This window comes from Arvicanthis niloticus, chromosome 1, assembly GCF_011762505.2.
Source record: "Arvicanthis niloticus isolate mArvNil1 chromosome 1, mArvNil1.pat.X, whole genome shotgun sequence".
Lineage (NCBI taxonomy): Eukaryota > Metazoa > Chordata > Mammalia > Rodentia > Muridae > Arvicanthis > Arvicanthis niloticus.
In genome coordinates, this window is record NC_047658.1 from 53,258,420 (window position 1) to 53,278,977 (window position 20,558).

Below are 20,558 nucleotides of genomic sequence, written 5' to 3' on the forward strand. Positions count from 1 at the left end.
CAAATCCCAGCCCCACTATTGTTGCATTAGGATGAAATTTCAACAAGGTATAAATATTTGAATCACAGCAGCCAGCAAACAAGCCTAAAACAGAACAGTCAACATCATATGTCATCGAAGAATTGCTAGTGGAAATGACAAAATACCATGACACACCTAATAGGATAGCCAAAATCCCGAACAACAATAACATCGAATGCTCCAAGGATGTGGACCACCAGGAACTGTCCTGGTGAAAATGTAGCTAACCTGAAAAAAACCAGCTTTGCTGAACACTCTTTTAGCATAGTTTTCTTCCCAGTACCAACCCAAATGAATGGAAAACTATCCACACAAAAACGTGGGTGTGGATGTTTATTGTAGTTCTGGAGGCAGAGTGTTATTGTGCAGTGTGTAAAGGTTTAGCCCGACTGCTGATTTCTATGCCCTCATATCTGGCTGCAAAACATTGCTCCCCAATTACTCCCTGATTGGTCAATAAAGAAGCTGATTACCCAATGACTGAGCAGGGGAGAAAACAGGGCTGGAATTCCTTCCAGGTAGGGGAGAGCAGACAGAGTAAGAGAGAAGATGGGGCTTTGCCACAGGCAGAGAGTCCAGGAGACTTCATGAGGAAACACCTGCAGCCCAGAGAGCTAGATCTAAATGCAGATACTAAAATGCAAGTATCGCTGGGATTTTGACTGGGAGTTAGCTAGATTAGCTGAGAGGATTAAAATAGAGTAATACTGCTCTGTTGTTGTGCCCTTAAAGCTTGTTAAATAAGTATAATAGTCCAAGCTCAATTATTTGGGAGCTAGGTGGGTTAAGAGGAAAACTGAAACAAATATATGAATTAGCCATTAACACAGTTCCATTTATAATTATCAAGACATGGAAGCAACTAAGATATCCCTCATAGAGGATTGGATAAACTGTAGGTACAACTAGAATAAAAGTAACCGACGAGCAAACCATGAAAGGCACAGGGCCAATCTGGAAAAAGCTATAGACCATATGATTCTAACTGTCCAATATTCTATAAAATGCAAACCTGTAGAGACCTACAGAGACATCCTAAGAATATCAGTGACTATGCTGTGGGGGAGGGGATGAGGGGGATGAGGGGGTTGAGGCAGGGAGCAGGGGATCTTTAGGTGATGACAGTACTCTGCATGATTCTGCAGTAGCAGTAAGTTCTTGCCACCGTTTGTCTAGGCCCACAGAATGTACAACTCTAGGAGTGAATCTGGGTACACTGCAGACATGGGGTCACAACGATGCCAGTGTAGCTTCACTGATTGTAGCAAATCCACACTGGCACAGGAAGCTGGCACTGGGTAGACTGGCTTGTTCTTGTTTTTACTGTGACCAAATATCTGACAAAGGCAACTTAGAAAAGGAAAGGTTTATTCTGGCTCATGAAGTGAGGATATGGTCCACTATGGCAGAGGGGACACAGCTAAGGGTAGGTTTTCCCTCCTCAGACTCTCAGGATGCACCTTAACATAAACACCAAGAGGTTTGTCTTCAAAGTTCCTCTGAATCCCTTCAAGGTGATGACAGAGATTGATCAGCACACAGTGTGGGTGGGAACATGAGAACTCTCTGCAGTTTTTGCTCCAGTTTTGTTTTCCTTTCTCAGTTTTGCTGAGAAAATAAATGCTAACGCTCAGATGATGACTGTCCCCCCAGAGCCCGTGTGCTAACGGTTGTTCACACCTAGGCGGTGCATTTGGGAAATGGAACCTTTAGCAGGCAGAGCCTAGGAGGTGGCTTTTAGCCCTCTCTACAGGATGAAACCTATGTCTGGTATCAATAACTGAGCCAAAACTTGTAGCTGCCTAGGTCACAGGCCCTGAGGGAAAACCTAATACTATAGTTCTGCTAGGTGGATGTAACAATAAACTGCCCCTTAAATTCTTATCTTTATATCCAAGGATTACTATATCTCTCAGCCTTCATCAGATAAGTTTCCTTTCGCAGTAGATGATTAATATGGAGACCCATAACAACTCAACACGCAGAGAATAATAGTGTGAGATGCTTAGCTCATGAACTCACAGCGGCTGGGGATGCATGCCCAAGACTGCCACAAGATCAAGCCAGCTAAAATCCCACCATGGACTATGGATGGGGGTGTGAAGCCTCACCCCTATATGGAGATTCTGGCGCTTGATGGTTTCTGGAAGAATGGGGTGATGGACAGTCCATTGGATGGTCCAACACCCATACACATTCAGGCAGCACTAAACGGGCTGAGTGAGTGGGGACAGGGCTAAGAAAACAAAGCCAATATTTTATAGACATGTATGAAATTATCAGAGAATGAATAAATAAAATCAAGTTAAAAAAAAAAGATGTGACAGTGTGTATAAAATGCCTTTTTGGTATGAATGGCAACCTGCTAAAGGATTACTGTAATGTGTTAATTACAGCCAGAAAATGCTACTGCGTCTTTTTACCTGAGGCAGTTGAGCCCAAAGGACCTGTAATAGTTCCCTCTCCCTATTATCACCAGAAGTTAAACAAAGAAATCTTCAAAAGGAATAACTGTGTGCTTTCATAATTTAAATTTTTTCTAAGTTTAAAAATGCAGAATTCTGGAGGTTTTTTTTTCTTTGACCGGCAAATTAGTAGGATGGGTTTCAGTGAGGTGTTTTTAGGAACCCTTTGTACCTGTTAGGGGCCTGTGTAGCAGCAGCAAAGCAGAGTCTAGTCCCAGTTCTGGAAGACAACCCTGGGGATATGGCTCCCACCCTGATTTCCAGCTTCTGGGGGCAATGCCATTTTTGTTTTCTGAGAAACCATACTTGTTTAAAATTAGAATGTATGGTTTGGTGACGCTGGCAACTCGCCAAGTCAATTACAAAAGGTGTAAAACACAAAAGCAGAGGTGCAGACATGCTGCAGGAATGCTTATGATGGTTTATTTCCACTACCACTCAGTCTCTCGGGCAAATGCTTATTTTATGTGTGTGCTAGAATAAAGCTTTGTTCATGAAATAAATGGCAAGAATAGAGTAGGCACAGTTGGTAGATCCAAAATGTGGGATTTCTGGCCATGTTTACATTTTAGATAAACAATGAATTTATTTTACACTTTTTAATTGAGATATACCTTGTATACCATTAAATCCAACCTTGTGAAGTATAGGCTCCGATGGCTTTTGGGAACTGGTCAGCATCTCTACCTGGCTCCAGTGTAACTGGCTCCCATCTTCACGGGCAGTCCTTCTGGAGACACTGGTCTCCGCTCTGGCTATGAGACTGCCCATTGTGCTCACTCCACATAAACAGCGTAAAGTGTATTACGTTGGAAAACTGTCATGTGCCGTTAGGGCTCATGAAGGAGCTGGCCCTGAGCATGTGTCTTCTCCCCCAGCCTCTGCTTTTCCGATCCAAGCATATTTGTCCTCCAAGGCTCCTTGTCTGGGGACAGGCTGCCAAACTCCCAATTCTGTGGCAATGCAGGTAAGGGTAAGGGGACAGAACAGCAAAATAGCCCAAGACTAAAAACAGTGCGTCGTCCTTGAGAATAGCTGGAAGGCCAAGCGTTTTCAGCAGATGTTACTATTGTTTATCCCAAGATACGAAATGCCTGCAGTGGGGAAGAGTGTGGCCAGGTAAACGCATTCATCCATGGGGGAAAAGGACATTGAGGGGCTTTAGCAGACTGCCTCAACTCCCCCACTGTTTTCTTCTAGATGTTTGAAAGCCTTCAACTTGGTGATGTCGCCTCTGTCTGCTGCTGTTCAGTCTTTACTTGGAAGGCCGATTCAAGGAGATACTACTTCACTGGGACTCTGTCAGGAACTCTGGCTGTCTGCCTTTGTGGGGCTTCCCCAGGGCATTTCTTCTGGATTTTTTTGAGCACCTGATTAGATGGTTTTATTCTATCATCTAAATATTATTATTTATTATTTTACTCTAGATTGCTACACACTTAATAAACTCACTCATTCAAAATCGAAATATGGCTATTATAGATCATTCTCTGAATTATACAGAACAAATGGAACCACATGGCATGTGATTCTTTCTGATTTGTTCCCCCACTCAGCATATTTTCAAAGCTCATCAATAATATAGAATGTATTAGTACTTTAGTGTGTGTGTGTGTGTGTGTGTGTGTACTCATGCATGTGCAAGTGCTCATAGATGTCAGAGACACTGGATTCCCCTGAGCTGAAGTGACAGATGGTTTGTGAGTCCCTGGACATGGGAGCTGGGAACTGAACTTGGGTCCTCTACAGAGCAATAGGTGGCACCCCTAACTGCTGAACCCTCTCTCCAGCCTGAGTCCTTCATTCTTTTTATGGTTGAATAGTATTCCACTGTGTGAGCATACTATACTTTGTTTATTCCTTCTTCAGCTGACACATACTTGGGCTGTTATAGATAATGATACTATGAATATTCATGCACAAGGTTTATTATATAGGCAAATGCATTCTTGGCTCTTGGATATGTAGCTAGGAGTGGAAGCTGTGGGCAACTTAGTAACTCTATGCCATTCTGTGGTGCCAAGGAAGCTGCACTGTTCTGTCTTCCCATCAGCGATGTATGGGGTTCCAATTCATCCACCTTCTTGTCAACACTTGTTACTGTCTGTCTTTTAGAGTCAGCCCTCCTGCTATGTGGGGGTGAGGAAAGGACACTTAGCACACCTCTGAGGGAAGTCATGTGCCTATGTGAGGACAATCTGAGTCAGGCCAGGCAGTTAGTGTACTTATATCCTGTCTCCCCACTGCAACTCCTGCCCAGCTCCTGCATGAAGAGTGAGCTCACCTCACACTGGGCTGCTCACTTCAGGGTCTCTTATTAACACGAGAAAAAAAATGTTTAACACTTTGGAAGATATTGAAAACTTAGAGAACTGGGGATGGAGAGGAAAGAAGAGCGTTAGAAATTAGTGAAATAAACAATGTGTGTGCAGTGTAACCTTGGGAGGCATGCCTGCAGGTGGCACACAGGCCAGATTTCAATGACCAGGAAGACACACCCTTCTAGGGTCTGTATTCTCTGCATGAGGTTCCTGGGTCCCTATGGAGAGGTGACCATAAATGCCCAGTGTCTGTCTGAGAGGCTCCACCCAGGAGTCAATAGAAAGAGATGCAGACAGCAAAACATTAGATGGAGCTTGGAGAGCCTTATGGAAGAACTGGGGGACAGAATGGGGTACCAGAGAGGACAGAGACTCCACAGGAAGACCAACAGAATCAACTAACCTGGACCCTTGTGAACTCCCAGAGATTGAGTCACCAAGCAAAGATGGAGCATGCACTGGACCTAAGCTCCCTGCACATATAGCAGATGGAGCATGCACTGGATCTAAGCTTCCTGCACACATAGAGATGAGCAGCCTGGTCTTCATGCGGGCCCCCCAACAACAGGTGCAGGGGGTTGTCCCTGAGCCTATTGCCTGCCTATGGATCCCACACCCCTAAATAGAGAGCCCTGCCCATCAGTAGGAGAGGATGTACCTAGTCCTACAGTAACTTGTGTGGGGAGGAAGGGGGTTTTAAGTGGTGGTGGTACCTAGAGAAGGGATCCCCCTTCTCAAAGGAGAAGGGGGGAAGGAATGGGGAGAGGACCTGTGTGAGGAGGTACTAGGAGGAGAGGTGGCAATGATATTGGGATGTAAAGTGAAGACATAAATTTTTAAAAAAAGCTCCAATCTCCACTTTTCTTACTGTAAATCTGAGTTACTTTCAAAAAGGTCTAAGCTGTGTGGAAAAGCAAGCTTCAGATTCTTCTGGAACTTCCCAGGTGCAGGTGGGACCCCTTGTGTGGTTCCTCACGTCGCCCATGACAACAGCCTTCTGCAGCCCTCATCTCCCACACCCAACAGCAATATTCTCAGCCCATCCTCCTTAAAGCATCAGAAAGCAGGACTCAGGAGGGAACTGACTGACTGACCGGTGTACCCAGCACAGTCTGGGTCCTACACTCCCTACGGGGCAGAGTCTCTCTGCCTGTGAACTCCTCCCAGTGTCATCTCTTCTCAGGCTGTTTGTAAAAAAAAAAAAAAAAAAAAAAAAAAGAAAGAAAGAAAGAAAGAAATAAAAGAAAAGAAAAAAAAAGAAAATAAATAAAGAAAGAAATAAAGAAAGAAAGAAATAAAGTTGGGCTTAAGACAATGGGAAACAGTCTGATGGTACCTGAAGAACGTAAGTATAGAAATGGCATATGGTTCTGCAATTCCAATTCTAATCCAGACCCATGGAATGGAAAGTGTAGACACACAAAGATAATTTATATGCCCAAGTTCAAAGTGGCACTCTACACAATAGCCAAGAGGTAGAAAGGACCCACATGGCCATCTCAAGATGAATGGATTAAAAAATAAAAACCAACATGGTGTACATGTGCTTCATAAAGGAATCTTTGATACATTCCATTAACAAAAGCAAGCCTTAAAAAGAAGTGTCAAGCAAAGCAAACCAGCCATAAAAGGGTAAATATTATGAGTCCATTTATAGGAGTCAAATTTCCAAATTTACAACAAAAGAAAGAATAGTGATTACTGGGTTGGTTCTGATGGGGTAATTGCTTAACCGGGACACAGCTTCTCCTTGAGATAAAGTTCTGGGACAGAGGCTGGTGACAGCCATGCTGTGAAAGTATTCAATGCCACCAATGTGGACAGAAAATGACTACACAGTAACTTTACACTGCACATATTTACCAGAACAAAGTGCTGGTTGGCTGCTGACTCCTGATGAGACTGGGGATGGGGTGAGTTCCCAGGACAAGGAAGGGGAAGGAGAGTGACCTTGAATCACTCATTACCACCAGAGGAAGACTCAGACAATCAACAGTCAAAATTAGGTGAGCAAGAAGAACACAGAGCAACACAAGGACATTCTGGGAAGTCAGGGAAGCCCAGGGTTTGAGAAGGAATGTGAGCCAGGAGGCGTAAGGACTGGACAATTCCCAGGAAATAAAACTCCCTGTCTCTTTAATGAGTCACATCTGCTCTGGCTCACAGGAAGTGGCTCAGCGAGGAGAGCTTGCCTGGCACACACAGCCATGGAGTTCCATTCCCCAAACTGAAAAAAATTACACCTCGGGGTGGGAGGGGGGAGAGAAATGTGAGGTAAGATAATGAGGTCCTTTTTAGCATCAAATTGCTGAAGTTGAGAACAAAATTCTCAGACATTCTGGAGCTGGAAGCTGGAGCTGCACAGTGGCGTGAATATGCTCAGTGCTCCAAGCTGTACCCTCAAAACACCAAAGTGGTTCCACGTTGGGGACATTTTACCACAATTTTAAAAAAAAAGTGAGAAAGCTCCTCTGTGTGCTCGTCTCTGACACACGGGCCATGTGACAAATCTCTGTAGCAATCTGTTCACTGTCAAATGTCAAAAGCCTTAAAGCTTCGTGCTCCTGAACCCAGCAACCTTATCTCTAAGAATCTGTTTAATGGCAATAAAAAAGGTTTCTGCAGGGCTTGTCAGCAAAATGAATATAGCCAAAGAGCTGCTGATTGCAAACAAAAATGGAGGCTTAGCAGTTAAGAGTGCTTACTCCTGGCAGAGGACGACAGTTCAGTTCCCAGCACACACACTAGCTCACTATCACCTGCAACTCCAGCTCCAGGGGCATATAAAACACAAGTGTGTATGCACACCCCAAAACACGTGTGCACAAGATTAAAAATAATAAATATAAATCTTTTAAAAAAGTGAAAATAAACCCAGAATAACCAATGGCAATGACTAAAGTACATGTTCATTTAAAAAAAAAATAGAAAAGTCTGTCTTCTAAAATGATGACGGAGCAGTCCCTCATGGAAACTTTCTTCTCATCTTCACCGACCATGAGGCTTGTTGAGTTTCGGTTTAGTTTGTAAAGGTTTTGTTTGCTTGCTTGTTTGTTTTTAAAGGCAAAGTCTCATAAGCTCAGGCTGGTCTTGAACTCAATATATAACAGAGGTTGTTCTTGGTTGTTCTCTCTGCCTCCACCTCCCAAGTCCTGAGGCTACAGGCTTATGCCACCAACCCAGCCCATTATGCTTTACTGTCCTGTTATAAAATATGGAGGCCATTGACTACTGCTGAGTCTAACTAGCTGCACCCTTCTCTGTCCCTGCCTCTTTGTGTGTATGTGTGTTGTGCATATGTGTATGCATATGTGTTTGCATATGTGGGGACCCGTGTGGATGCACATATGTGTGTCTTCATGTAAAGGCCCAAGGTTGACATGAGATATCTTCCATGACGGCTCTCATTTTGTTTTATTTTATCGTAACAAGGTCTCTCAACTGAACTCAGAGATCACTAGCGATTCTACTAGCCATCTTGCCCTGGGGGTTCCCTGTTTGTCTCAAAATGTTGGGATTATTGGCACAGGGCATGGCTGCACAGTTTTTATGGGGACTCTGGGGATCCAAACTCTGGTCCTCATACTTGTATGTCAAGTGCTTTATCCACTGAGACTGTGCCATCTCCCCAGGCCTTTAGACCTTCCTCTATCAGATACAACTCACCAGACCTTCAAGGATTTGAATATCACTTTATTACTTGATTTCTATTGCCTCAAAGAACTGCAACCATACAGACACACAGACACAGACACACAGACACACAGACACACTCACTCACACATACAGACATACATGCACACACACACACACACACACACACACACACACATACACACACCAAACCAGAGCTCCAGAATTCCAACAATAACCAGTCAACACAGGACTGAGATTATAGTAAAAAAGAGCAGGTTACAAAATAGCATCACTCTATGCCAATCCTCATAAACACACTTACTCACATATAAACAAATACTTAGCTACAAGTGTAAAGGAAATGAGACAGTAAGAGCCTTTGCTTGAGAATCCAGGCTTCTCAACAGCTGTCCACGTGAGCACCCATGTGCCTCAGGAGGCATCCTGAATGCTAAAGGCTATAGACCTGGGTTCCAAAGAAGTGTAGAAGGCAGAGCTGGACAGAGACTCGGCATCCAAGGAGCTGAGTCCCCAAGCACCCAGGTGCTGTACTCAGTAGGTCCAAACCACACATCACCCTGGAAAGAGCCAGAGCCTGTGTGTTAAGTTCTCATCTGGTTTAGTTTCTAGCTCACAGTGAATGTACTGGTTTCCAACCTGCTGACTGAGAAGTACCTGTTTATCACCTGTGCCTGGGGTCCCATTACAGAAAGATTTTGGCCTTCCAGGCAATATTTATAAAAAGAGAACTTGTTTTCACATTTATTGGTCCAAGTTACATGTGACTGCCAAATAGCTTGCTAATCTGCAGGAATCCACCAACGTGGCCTCAAGAATGAGGTGTGCTGGTTTCCAGCTCAAGCAGCCTGAAAGCTGAACAGCTGCCCTTTGTCTGATGGAAAGAATGGAGTCCTGTGGGCACCTGTACCCTGTGCCAGTGTTGGGAGCCGACTTTAGCAGAAAGCGGCTAGATCAACTTTGCAGCCATCTGGAACCATATACCCTGACGAAAGATTTGGTTTTCAATAGCCTACAACAGCTGAAGCACACTCTGATATCCCACATATTTTGTGTTGCTGTTTACTGCCCCCAGCTGCAAGGTGCACGTGGTGGCCACGCCTGCAAGGCATTGCAGTTCACGTGCTGTCCACGTGCTATCTACACCATACATGCCTGTAAGGCACACGTGCTATCCACGCCTGCAAGGCATTGCGGTGCACGTGCTGTCCACGCTATAGACGCCTGTAAGGCTTACGTCATATCAACACCTGCAAGGCACGTGGTATCCACGCGCCTACAAGGCACGTGGCAAAAGCCTATAAATAGCTCAGAATTCCCTTCAATAAACGAGACTTGATCAGAATCTCTGTCTTGTCTCCATTCTTCGCGTCTCTTCCCCTTTATCCCCACTCTCTCTCTCGCTAGACCCTGACCCTCGGACCGGAACGGGCAGTACAGGCTGCAACAGTTTGGCGCTCAACGAGAGGCAGCGGGAACGAGAGACCCAGTGAGGGACGTTACTGGAAGAAGGTGATCACGAATCTGCCGAGTTGAGAAAGAGCACTTAGCCCCAAAAGTGTTGAGGCAAAGTGTTGAGGCAGAATGTGGGCCTCAACATGCCAGGCTCCTGGGTGAGGACTGCAGAGCAGCCAGCCTTTCCTTCACACCCAAGGACACAGCTCATAACACTAAAGGCATATGTAGGAAGGTGAAGCAAGGCAGATCGACTCGTGGGGGCAGCACGAGTTCTAGTATATACACAAAGAGCTTAGTATCACAGAAGACTGAAGCACTAAGCAAAGTCTTCTAGGAAGGAGGCCTACTCAGTAAAAACAAACTATTCTGAAGCCACGGCAAGTTTACTGTGATATGGAGATGGTATGCCACCCACCAGCTCTTTATTTGCTATAGCCCCAAGCACACAGTAGGTCCAAAATATCCACTGAGCTAATAATATGGACAGGCACAGTGGTGCATTCCTTCAAGCCCAGCAACTTGGGAGGCTGAGGCAGGAGGATTGCCATGAGTTCATGACCCAAACCCAAACAAACCTAATTATTTGGCTTTAACATAATATGGAAGTTACATTGCATATGTCCAGGAAGGGAAGACTCTGTTCTATTACTTCCCCTATCATCAAGGCCATTAACCGTAGTAACCAGTCCCATCTTGTCTACCAGGACAAGCTATGGTGGCCCCCAACCAGATGTCCTTCCTGCTGAGGCAGGACAAGAGGTGGACATGTGTGGAAAGATCCCAGGTAGATGCTGCTCTAAGGACAGTATGAAGCCACAGGGTACTGCTGTGCTCAGACTGCCCTCCAGCTGACGCATAAATTCCCTCCTCTACCCAAACATTAGAAGCTATCTTAACAGATAGGTCTTGGTTGTCTGCTAGGCACTTGCTTCCCCAAGTTTTGTCTGTGGAATTTGTTCTCCAATCTACAGTTTTAAGCATCATATCTATATGATAATGCCTGGATATATATCCCCAACTCACATGTCTCTCCTGAACCCCATGTATGAACCTCATTTCTTTGCACCCTGTGATCTGTCTCCATGGAAGCATCCTGGGAGTCTCACCTCTAACACAGGGCAGAAACACTCACTCTATGACTGTCTTCTCCAGTGCCCGGGCACTGGGTGTACTTCTCAGTTGCTGCCTATGGGTCATGGATGTGTTAAAACTGCAAACGGCTGCACAGTGCATACTGTGCTATTAGGAGAAGTGTACACCTTGTATGCCAATCAACTGCCTGGCAAGTAACAGATATCTGGAAGGGGTACTGGGAAAAAAGTTAAGTGGCTTTTTCCAGTTTGTAGAAAGATGCCAGTTGGGCTGGAAGTAGCCTATTGGAAAGGGAATGTCCCAACCCTGAGGGGGCAGGGCAGGGCCAAGGCAGTGGGCTCGCAGGGCTGCGTGCTGTGGACGGTCTTGTCAACTTGCCTAGGTGCTCTACAAATATTTTCCATGTGTCCACGACACCCGAAGGTTGGGAAACACTGGCTAGATTACAATGGCCTCTCTGTTTCTAGTTCTTCTCTGTTGGCAGATAAACAACCTTGAGTTTCTCCCTTTCCTACCTCTAAGTTAGCATGTATGTTCCACCCAACATCCTCCTTGGCCCAGATACCTGACTTGGCAAGTTACTATAGGCTTCTTGTCAATGTGGGGCCAGGGACAGGCTGGTCTACTGGCCAGATGCCCAGCACAAATGGCTCTGCCCACTAAAGGTCCTCAGATATGCCAATCAACCACCTCCTTCCAGACTTCACCTGGCACCCATGCAGTTGGGGCCCCGCCCACCACATACAATTATATATTACAAACATAACAATTCTATTCTGCTACAGTTCCAGCAAAGAAGTATCACTATCAAACTGAACTCAAAATCCTGCTTTATCTACAAAAGGTCAAACCAATATTAACTATAAAGTCAGGAAGAGTCAAGTCAGTTAACAAACACAATTGAGCATTATGTAACCATTTTCAAATGAGAACATCACTGGACTAGATAAATACTGTTCCCTGCAAATCAGTGGTTCTCAACCTTCCTAACTTTAATACAGTTCCTCATATTGTGGTGACCCCCAACCATAAAATTATCTTTGTTGCTACTTCAAAACTGTAATTTTGCTAGCTATGAATCATAATGTAAGAATCTGATATGCAGGATATGTGATATACAACCTTGGCTGAGAACCGCTGCTCTACCAGGGAGACTCTGTCCCACTCCTTCCAATTTTTGGAACTAGCCCATTGGCTCATGGCCTTTTCAACCATCTTCAACACCTGCCACAAAGTATCTCCAAATTTTTCTCTGCAAAGGTTATCTTCCCCCCCACCCCCCCAGTCTTCTGTCTGTGTATCAGAAATGCTCCCTTATTCTCTCTGGTCCCACACTCATGACTGACCTGGGCCCGGATAATTCAGGATAATCTACCATACATGTTCTCTGTTCACTCACCTCTGCAAAGACTTTTACCAGGTGAAATTGGTTTCTAGGCTCCAGAGACTAGAACTACTATCTCTGGGGGATACTCTTCAGTCTGCCACAACAGATATAAAATCTTTGGGCTGAGGATGTAGGTCAGGGTGCTTGCCTAGAACACATGAGGACATGGGTTCAGTCCCCATCAAGCTGAGATTATAGGCATGAGCCTCCGCACTGCAAAGCCAGAGGCGAGAGGACTGAAAACCGCAGGTTAGGACTGGGAGGACGGCTCAACAGCGAAGTGTTTGCTCCGCAGTGTGAGAACTTGAGTTCAGATCTCTAAAACCCACAAGCCAAACATGGTAGCACACATCCATAGCACTCCTCCAACCAGAGGCAAGGCAGAGACAGGAGACTCCTAGGAAGCTTAAAGGCCAGTTACCCTGGCACACACAAAGGCAAAGTGACAAGAGATATTATCTCTCATAAGGTAAGAGATGAAGACCAATATCCCAGGTTGTCCTCTGACCTCCAAAGTCAAGCACGTAGCTGTATTCACACAAAACACATATGCACACTCACACAAAGATTAAAGAAATAGTTAATAGTAATTAACTATTAATAGTTATTAACTATTAATAGTTATTAATTATTAATTTATTATTAATAGTCATTTCTTCAACAGGGTAAAATTTTACTTTCTCTCTGGAGCCATTTAGCAGGCCTTGCCTTACTCTTCATGCACCCATCTTATCTGAGGTAAGGCTTCCGGTATTGGCTCCTCCTCTTTCTGACTCCCCAGTGTTGGATACCCAGGCAGATGGAGGAAGACTATTCTAGAATGCCACCCCACACTTCCAGCCTGGGCTGATTCAATGATGGCTCCTTGTCTCCATTCCCTCTAAGAAGCAGTGTTCTTAAGGCCTCCATCTCCTACTCCTATGCTCTCCAATGGGTGGGCTGAGCCGAGAGCCCATTGGGGATCTGCAGGCTGGACTGGCTTCCTCTTGCTTTCTGACATTGCCTTTTCTCCCCTACCTCTTTGCAATCCAGAAAGTTGTTGCAATCTCTCAATTGCTGTTAATTCCCTCTTATTCATATGGATGCCCTGGGATTACACTTTGCTAATCTCTTTATTATCATTTTAATGGGTTCTGGGTAGAGAGAAGGTATAAATACACCCAAGATGAATCCTCCATCTTAAACTCCAAGTTAATCTTGCATTTTTCAGTTATAGCTTGCATATGCTTAAAAGATAAGAGACATTCTATTCTAAATCCGCAGGCTGCTGTCAAGGGGTGATCATGGAGACTGGCAGGTTCAGATGTATATCCCAGCCTGCCAACTGGCCTTGCCTACAACACGGAGCCCTTCCATGGATGAGCACCTCTGCTGCCACAGATCAGTCAGCACATGTTAAGAACTGGCCAACCACATGAGGGCTTCCTCTTTCCAGGATTTGTTTTCAAGCAAATTAGTTCTCCCTTCTAATGTCAGAGACAAGACATTTGCTGCTGCATGGCTCAGGGACACTTTCTGCAGGTTCCACTGGCCTCAGAGAACCTTTTTACTCAAAAGCAAAGATTGCATGATACTCCCCAGCTTTATAAAGTCCCGAGTTTAAAAATAAACATGGGTATTTGAAGGAACACAAAAATAGTTTGTGCCCTGGGCTCTACAAAGCCCAGTAGCACTAGGTGTATGCTGGCTCAGAGGACACCCAGAGACTCCAGATCTAACACAAAGCTCTCACGGACCTCACACAAGCGAGACAGCAAGGAAGAGAGCCTTCTGTGTGCTTGGCTCCTTTGTGTTACCCAGGCCCATCCATGCCCAGCTCCCTCCAGCCACACAAGCATCCATCCTGTCGATCTATTCATAAGCCAGTTGTAAAGACAGTCCCTGACCTGAAACCCTAGTGGTCACCCAACTCCTGCCTTTGAGGTCTCCTCCTCTCCAATCTCTGTACTGAACCAACGAGCTTAACACAATGGAAGCTCCTGGCAGGCTATTCCTGTCTTTCTATGAGCTGTGCCCTCCCCAGGAATGCCTTTCTCACAGACCACCCCCCCCCCCCCGCGCATGCACCCTAACCCAGCCCACTCCCCCTAGTCAAAACCAGGCTTCAAGGCTAGCACAAATGAGTTACTTCTTGCATTAGAACCATCAATCTGAATTCTCTTGTTGAAGCTTACTTTTCTCTGTGCTTTTTCTGTGGCCCCTGTGTTACATTCTGCCTCACCTCAGAGTCACTGTCATTATTTCCCTTCCACAATCCTACCTATGAAGTCCCTCAGGCAGGGATCAGATCTTTTCTGTGGACCCTGAGTACCTCAGGGAAGGAAGTGTGGGGCTGGAGAGATGGCTCATCAGCTAAGAGTGTTTACCATCCTTGCAGGGAACCCAAGTCATCAGCACCCATTAAGACAACTTACAGCTATAGATAATCCAGCTTCAGGGGAATCCAATACTCCTGGCCTCCATGGGCACCTGCGCTCAGGTGCATATACCTTCCTGCATGCACAAACCAATGCACATAATTTAAACTAATAAAAATAAATCTTAGAGCAGGCCTTGAAGCTAACTTGACTAAAACCAATACTTATATAGTTTAGAGAAGCCAATACCAAGCTAGCAGGACCCAATGTAATTCCAAAAGGCAAGCAGGCAGACCCTTGCTGGATGGTATCAGGACCTGAGAATGCCTTTCTACAATAGAACTGCTTGCTGGCTATGCAAGGCCATAAGCGCTCACATGTACACACAGGTGCGCGCTGGAGTGCCCTGACCCGCTCAGCTCCCAGCATCCAGAACACTAGTTTGGCTTCCCCACTGGAAATCTGTTCCCTGTGTCCTGCACAAGTGGCCTTTCCCACTGTGCCCTACCTGACCTGAGGGAATGTAGAAGCACAGCTTACTGGGTAAACTCGCAGGCTATCACTGTGTCTTATATGTTGTTTTTGCAACCAGATTCAAGACAGCTGAACACCAGAGCTTGTGTCAACAGAGAAGCAGGAGAGAAGGGCGCACAGAGAGAGGGAGAATACGAGGAGACAGCCACAAACACCCACTAAGGCTCTGTTCAGATGTCTTTGAAAGATCCCAATGATCCAAAAGCAAAGACTTGCATGGTTTCCTGTTGCCCTGTGGATCCACTGGCTGCTGTGTAGATAACAGGTTGCGACCAGTTAGGCTGGACCTCCATACTGGCTCCTCTAGAATGCCTTTTCTCTTTTGGAAAAGGCTGGGGGCTCAACTGCCAGCAGGAAGGTCCAGACAGCTGGGGCTCATGTGTCCTGGCTGCAGTCTGGCTCAGAACAGCCAGTGCCTGTTTCCATGAACTAAGGGCATGTCACCCAGCTCCTCCGAGGGGCCAGATGTCTGTGTGTGCCAACACATTCCCACTTGATTTTTACCTTCTCAAAGCACACTTCAAACGTCTATCCTCAGATTCGCCCATTCCCAAGCACATTTTATCTTGGGTGTCAGGGTACTTCATATCCCTCTCAGAAGGAACCTGTTTTCTGAACCAGAAAGGCTTTCATGTGGACCCATAGCAATGCTGAGATCCATCCTGCCAAGGTCTCAGCAGTGTTTTGGAAGAGGTAGCGTCTAGAGATTGCACTGTTTACCAGTCATTTCTTGTGTGAGCATCATACTTGCCACTGACACATGAGAGACCTCTCCCAATCTTCCCGACAGCCTTGAGATCAGCACCATTGCTTCTTCTGCAGAGGTGATTAGCTAAGAGAAAAGATTAAGTAACTTGTTCAAGCGAGGCAGTGGTGGCTCACACCTTTCATCTCAGCCCTTGGGAGACAGAGACAGGAAGATCTCTGAGTTTGAGGCCAGCCTGGTCTACAGTTCCAGGATAGTCAAGGTTACATGGAGAAACCCTGTCTCCAAACACCACACACACACACACACACACACACACACACACACACACACCATTTGTTCAAGTTCATATACATTCATTACACAATGGTCCCTGTGTCACCTAATTCCCGTGACGCTTCGGGTTCCTTTAACATCCACCATGTATATGAATCTGGTTATACCCATGTCTTTGTTCTACTTACCTCCTTCCACCCCAGACCCACTCAGGCCTTTGCCTCTCCTCCATGTTCAGGATGAAGTGTTCTTGGTTTCTGAGTAAATGGTTCATCCTTGTACATCATTCCAGGCCAAATCAATCTCAAGTTCTGACTCATCATGACACTGTCAGCCGGAAGCCCTCGTTGCTCCATCAACTACCAACACTCCTGTTATTCCCCTTGATCCTTGGTGGTTTGGGCTTCTGATGTACCATCTTCCCTCCCCTGCCACCCTTGTTTGATTCTTGGGTGATTTCTTTGCATGCAGAGATGACCCTTCCAACTGGCCTTTTAGACTTAAACGTTTTCTTCCCTCTCAGACTCTCTTAACTCTCTGTCTTAACTTAACTAGTAACTCCGACCCAGCTACAGTCTTCATTGCCTTGATCCTTCTCTCTGAAACTGATGCATATGATCGGAGTCCACTCCAGGGCTGTAACAATACACAATGGGGCTGGGTAGCTTATAAATAGAAGTGTATTTCTCACAGTTCTGGACATTGGGAAGTTCAAGATGGAGGTGCTTGCAAATTTGGTGTCTGAGGAGGATCTACTTTCTAGCTCACAGATGGCACCTTCTAGCTGTGTTCCCTTATGATGAAAGGGTCAAGACAGTTCTTGGAGACTTCTTTCAGAGCAGGATTTCCATTCCTGCAAGTTCTATGTTCATGACCCAATCCCCTCTCAAATACTCCCCCTGCTAACACCATCACATTGGTGAGGACGGTAGAGAACAAGACTTTTGCAGAGTCAGCAAATGATTCTGAACTTAGCAATTGCAGCCACCCTGCCCACTTAACCACTCTCCCAACCACTGTCTCCCACCTCTTGTTCCTTCTAACACTTACATCATAGGATTTACTCCTCCTGCTCTCATTCACCGTGTGCTTCATTAGACTGTTCCATGAAGGCAAGGGCTCTTACCTGTCTGGCTTCCTGATACCACAAACCACCAAGGACAAAACTCAGTGAAGGAACCAACTATAATTGAGTAGTTACTTCGCAATTATTCTCAATCCATCTTCCTTGCTATGCTATAAGGCAGGGTTTCTCAACCTGTGGGTTGCAAGCCCTTTGGGGGGGCGGGTCTCATATCAGATATCCTGCATATCAGATATTGACATTATAATTCATAACAGTAGAAAATTACTATTATGAAGTAGCAACTAAATAATTTTATGGTTGGGGTCACCACAACACAAGGAACTGTATTAAAGGGTCACATCATTAGGGAAGTTGAGAATCACTGCTGGGTCTACAAAGGTAGGCCAAGTCTGTCTCTGCCAACTAGTATTTACTGTATACAAGAGGTATACAGTAAATATCAATCAATAAGTGGGTGGTTGGGGGAATCTAAAAAGGCATTGCTGGGCTCAATCTGCTGTTTTTTACAAGGCTAACCTCCTCCCAGGTAGCTCAAGGGCAGCTGTTCTCACGGGCTGCCTCTTGAATGTAGGCAACCAAATAAAGCTGTTGGCTCTGATAAGACCAAGTACAAAGACCAGAGTCCTTTAGATCAGATATCTGAGTGTTTACCTGCCTCGGCCAACCAAATATTTGATCCCATGGATATAGGGGAAACATCTACATTTCTATCAAGAAAAATCAGAGGCTACCTGAAACTTTCCTTCTTTTTTTTTTTTTTTTCTTACTTAGTTTTTATTCATAATCATAAACTTAACTTTGCAATCCAGCTAGACTTGAAGGGGAATGAGGAAAATATGGAACCCAAAGACTTCAGTGAGAGCAAAGATTACAGGGTATTGCGAGCAGATGGGGTGGGAGCGCTCTCCTGAGCTACAGAAGGAATGGTTTGTTGGGTAAAACGCCCTCAAGTCAAAAGAAATTAGAGTTGTCCACAGTCGGAAATGGTGATCTTCCTGCTGGTCTTGCCATTCCTGGACCCAAAACGCTCCATGGCTTCCACAATGTTCATGCCTTCTTTCACCTTCCCAAAGACCACATGCTTGCCGTCAAGCCATTCAGTCTTGGCAGTGCAGATAAAAAACTGGGAACCGTTTGTGTTTGGTCCAGCATTTGCCATGGACAAGATGCCAGGACCTGTATGCTTCAGGATGAAGTTTTCATCCTCAAATTTCTCTCCGTAGATGGACTTGCCACCAGTGCCATTATGGCGTGTGAAGTCACCACCCTGGCACATGAATCCTGGAATAATTCTGTGAAAGGAAGAACCCTTATAGCCAAATCCTTTCTCTCCAGTGCTCAGAGCACGAAAGTTTTCTGCTGTCTTTGGAACTTTGTCTGCAAACAGCTCGAAGCAGACGCGGCCCAAGGGCTCGTCATCGGCCGTGATGTCGAAGAACACGGTGGGGTTGACCATGGCTGCAGCAAGCGGCAAAAAGCGATAGCAGCGTCTGCAAAGCCGAAACTTTCCTTCTAAACACAGACCTCAGAAGGTCTCAGCTGTAACTTTCTCCTATGATAAGCACTTAGTGAGACCCCCATATAGGCCTCACATCATATGAGTTAAGTGTTCCTTGCTAACTGCATTCATGATTCACTGGGTTAATTTTCCCTTTAGTGGATAAAGGCCTCACCACAGAAAAAAAGAGCCTATAGAGAAATCAAAGAATTTTTTGTAAGATGTGCAAAGAGAAACTAGTGTGACCTCTAAGAATTAAAACTCCCAACTTCTCTGAAGGGTCGGGGACCAAGTCCTGAAGCCTATGTGGCTACAGGTTCCTTCCAGTTCCACAGTGGAGGAAGGACAGCTTTTGTGCAGCTCAGACCCAAATAAGGAAGGCGGCCATCAGGTGTGGACTGGAGAAGCACAGGAAGAATTCTGAGTCAAAGCCAAAAGCCGGCAAGGAGTGTGCGCTCTGGAGGGCTCGTGACCTCGCTGTGTCGGGGTCAATGCGCTCAATGCACGGATCCAGCCCAGCAGGTTTGTCTCTCCAACATTTGGATTCCTGTTGCATAACCTGAAGTAACTCCTTAAGGAGTGTGGCTGTAAGAAGCAATACAACAGGACTGGAGTCCAGCCATTCTGATAATCACTACTGAAATCTGGGGGGAAAGACCAGGGAAAAGCTGGGAGACGGGGGATGGGAAAGGAAAGACGGCTGTGCCATCGTAGGAGCCAGGCAGATGATGTCTACAGCTGAGTGAAGCGTCAGAGTGATCTTACTTTCAACCTCCGCCCTCTTAAAACTCTGTGGCCACAACCCCCTTGAGGGGCATGTCTGCCTCTCCTCTAGACTTCCAGTTGTATTCTTGAAATAAAGGTATTTCTTTTTTTCCCTCGTGCAACTGAAAGTCTTACAAATTATAAACGTTAGAGTGGGTGTCATGTCTTTGTGCCAGACAACGTGTAAAACCTGTACCTCAGCTGTGCGATTTGAATCAAGTGGCTTGGTGTCTCTGAGCTCCATTTTTTTTTTTTTTTAATTTTTGAAACGTGGATGCTTAGACGAAATAATGCATATGGGTGATCAAGAAAGAACAGATCCTTTGTCCTGGTAGAACTCATTCTTCCACAGAAGGCAAGAAAGACCACCACAAGGTCGCCGTGTTCACCATTGTTACCTTGTGGCCAGCCTTCTGTGTATACACCATGTCATTCTGTGGCCTCCAAGACAAAGCCTATGAATGGGCAGGCAGCCAGGAAATGATGCGCTGATCAAACACCAGCATTGCCAGGGAAAGAAGACTCTTAGGAAGACAAAATAAAAGGAGGCTTCTCCACACAGATTACCCAGAAACTTCCAGCAAGTGCGTGGGGAAGCCAGTGCCTGTGGTAGCAGTAGAGAAGACTTGCCTGAGGCCACAGTCTTGTCACATGGCCAGCTTTGGCAGTGGAGAAATAGAGACCAATAAGAGGTCAATGCTCTGATGCAGCTGATATACTTCTGGGAGGAAGCTCTTGTGACACGTGCCACCTCCCCCTCGTGTGTGACATTTCAACAGTTTTACCAATTTTGCCAACTGCTTAGCAGGCAGTGTTTGAAGCTGATTGATTTTTTTTTTTTTTTGTAACCTCCTGAAGTCCCCCCCAGCTGGCTTTACCCTTGAGTGAGTGGCTCTTGGAGACTGCGGTGTGACCGGCTTGGGTCGATACTGCCGTG

General features: G+C 45.6%; 2 protein-coding genes across 3 annotated transcripts in view; both read right to left on the bottom strand.

The window, feature by feature from the left end:
- Homer2 (homer scaffold protein 2) overlaps positions 1 to 20,558 on the bottom strand; it is a 103,322-nt gene that overhangs the window by 64,427 nt on the left and 18,337 nt on the right. The gene's annotated exons all lie outside the window — the stretch shown is intronic.
- LOC117711492 (peptidyl-prolyl cis-trans isomerase A) lies at positions 18,169 to 18,873 on the bottom strand. The gene has a single exon (XM_034507194.2). The coding sequence runs from the start codon at positions 18,812 to 18,814 to the stop codon at positions 18,320 to 18,322; it is 495 nt and encodes a 164-aa protein (XP_034363085.1). The 5' UTR covers positions 18,815 to 18,873; the 3' UTR covers positions 18,169 to 18,319.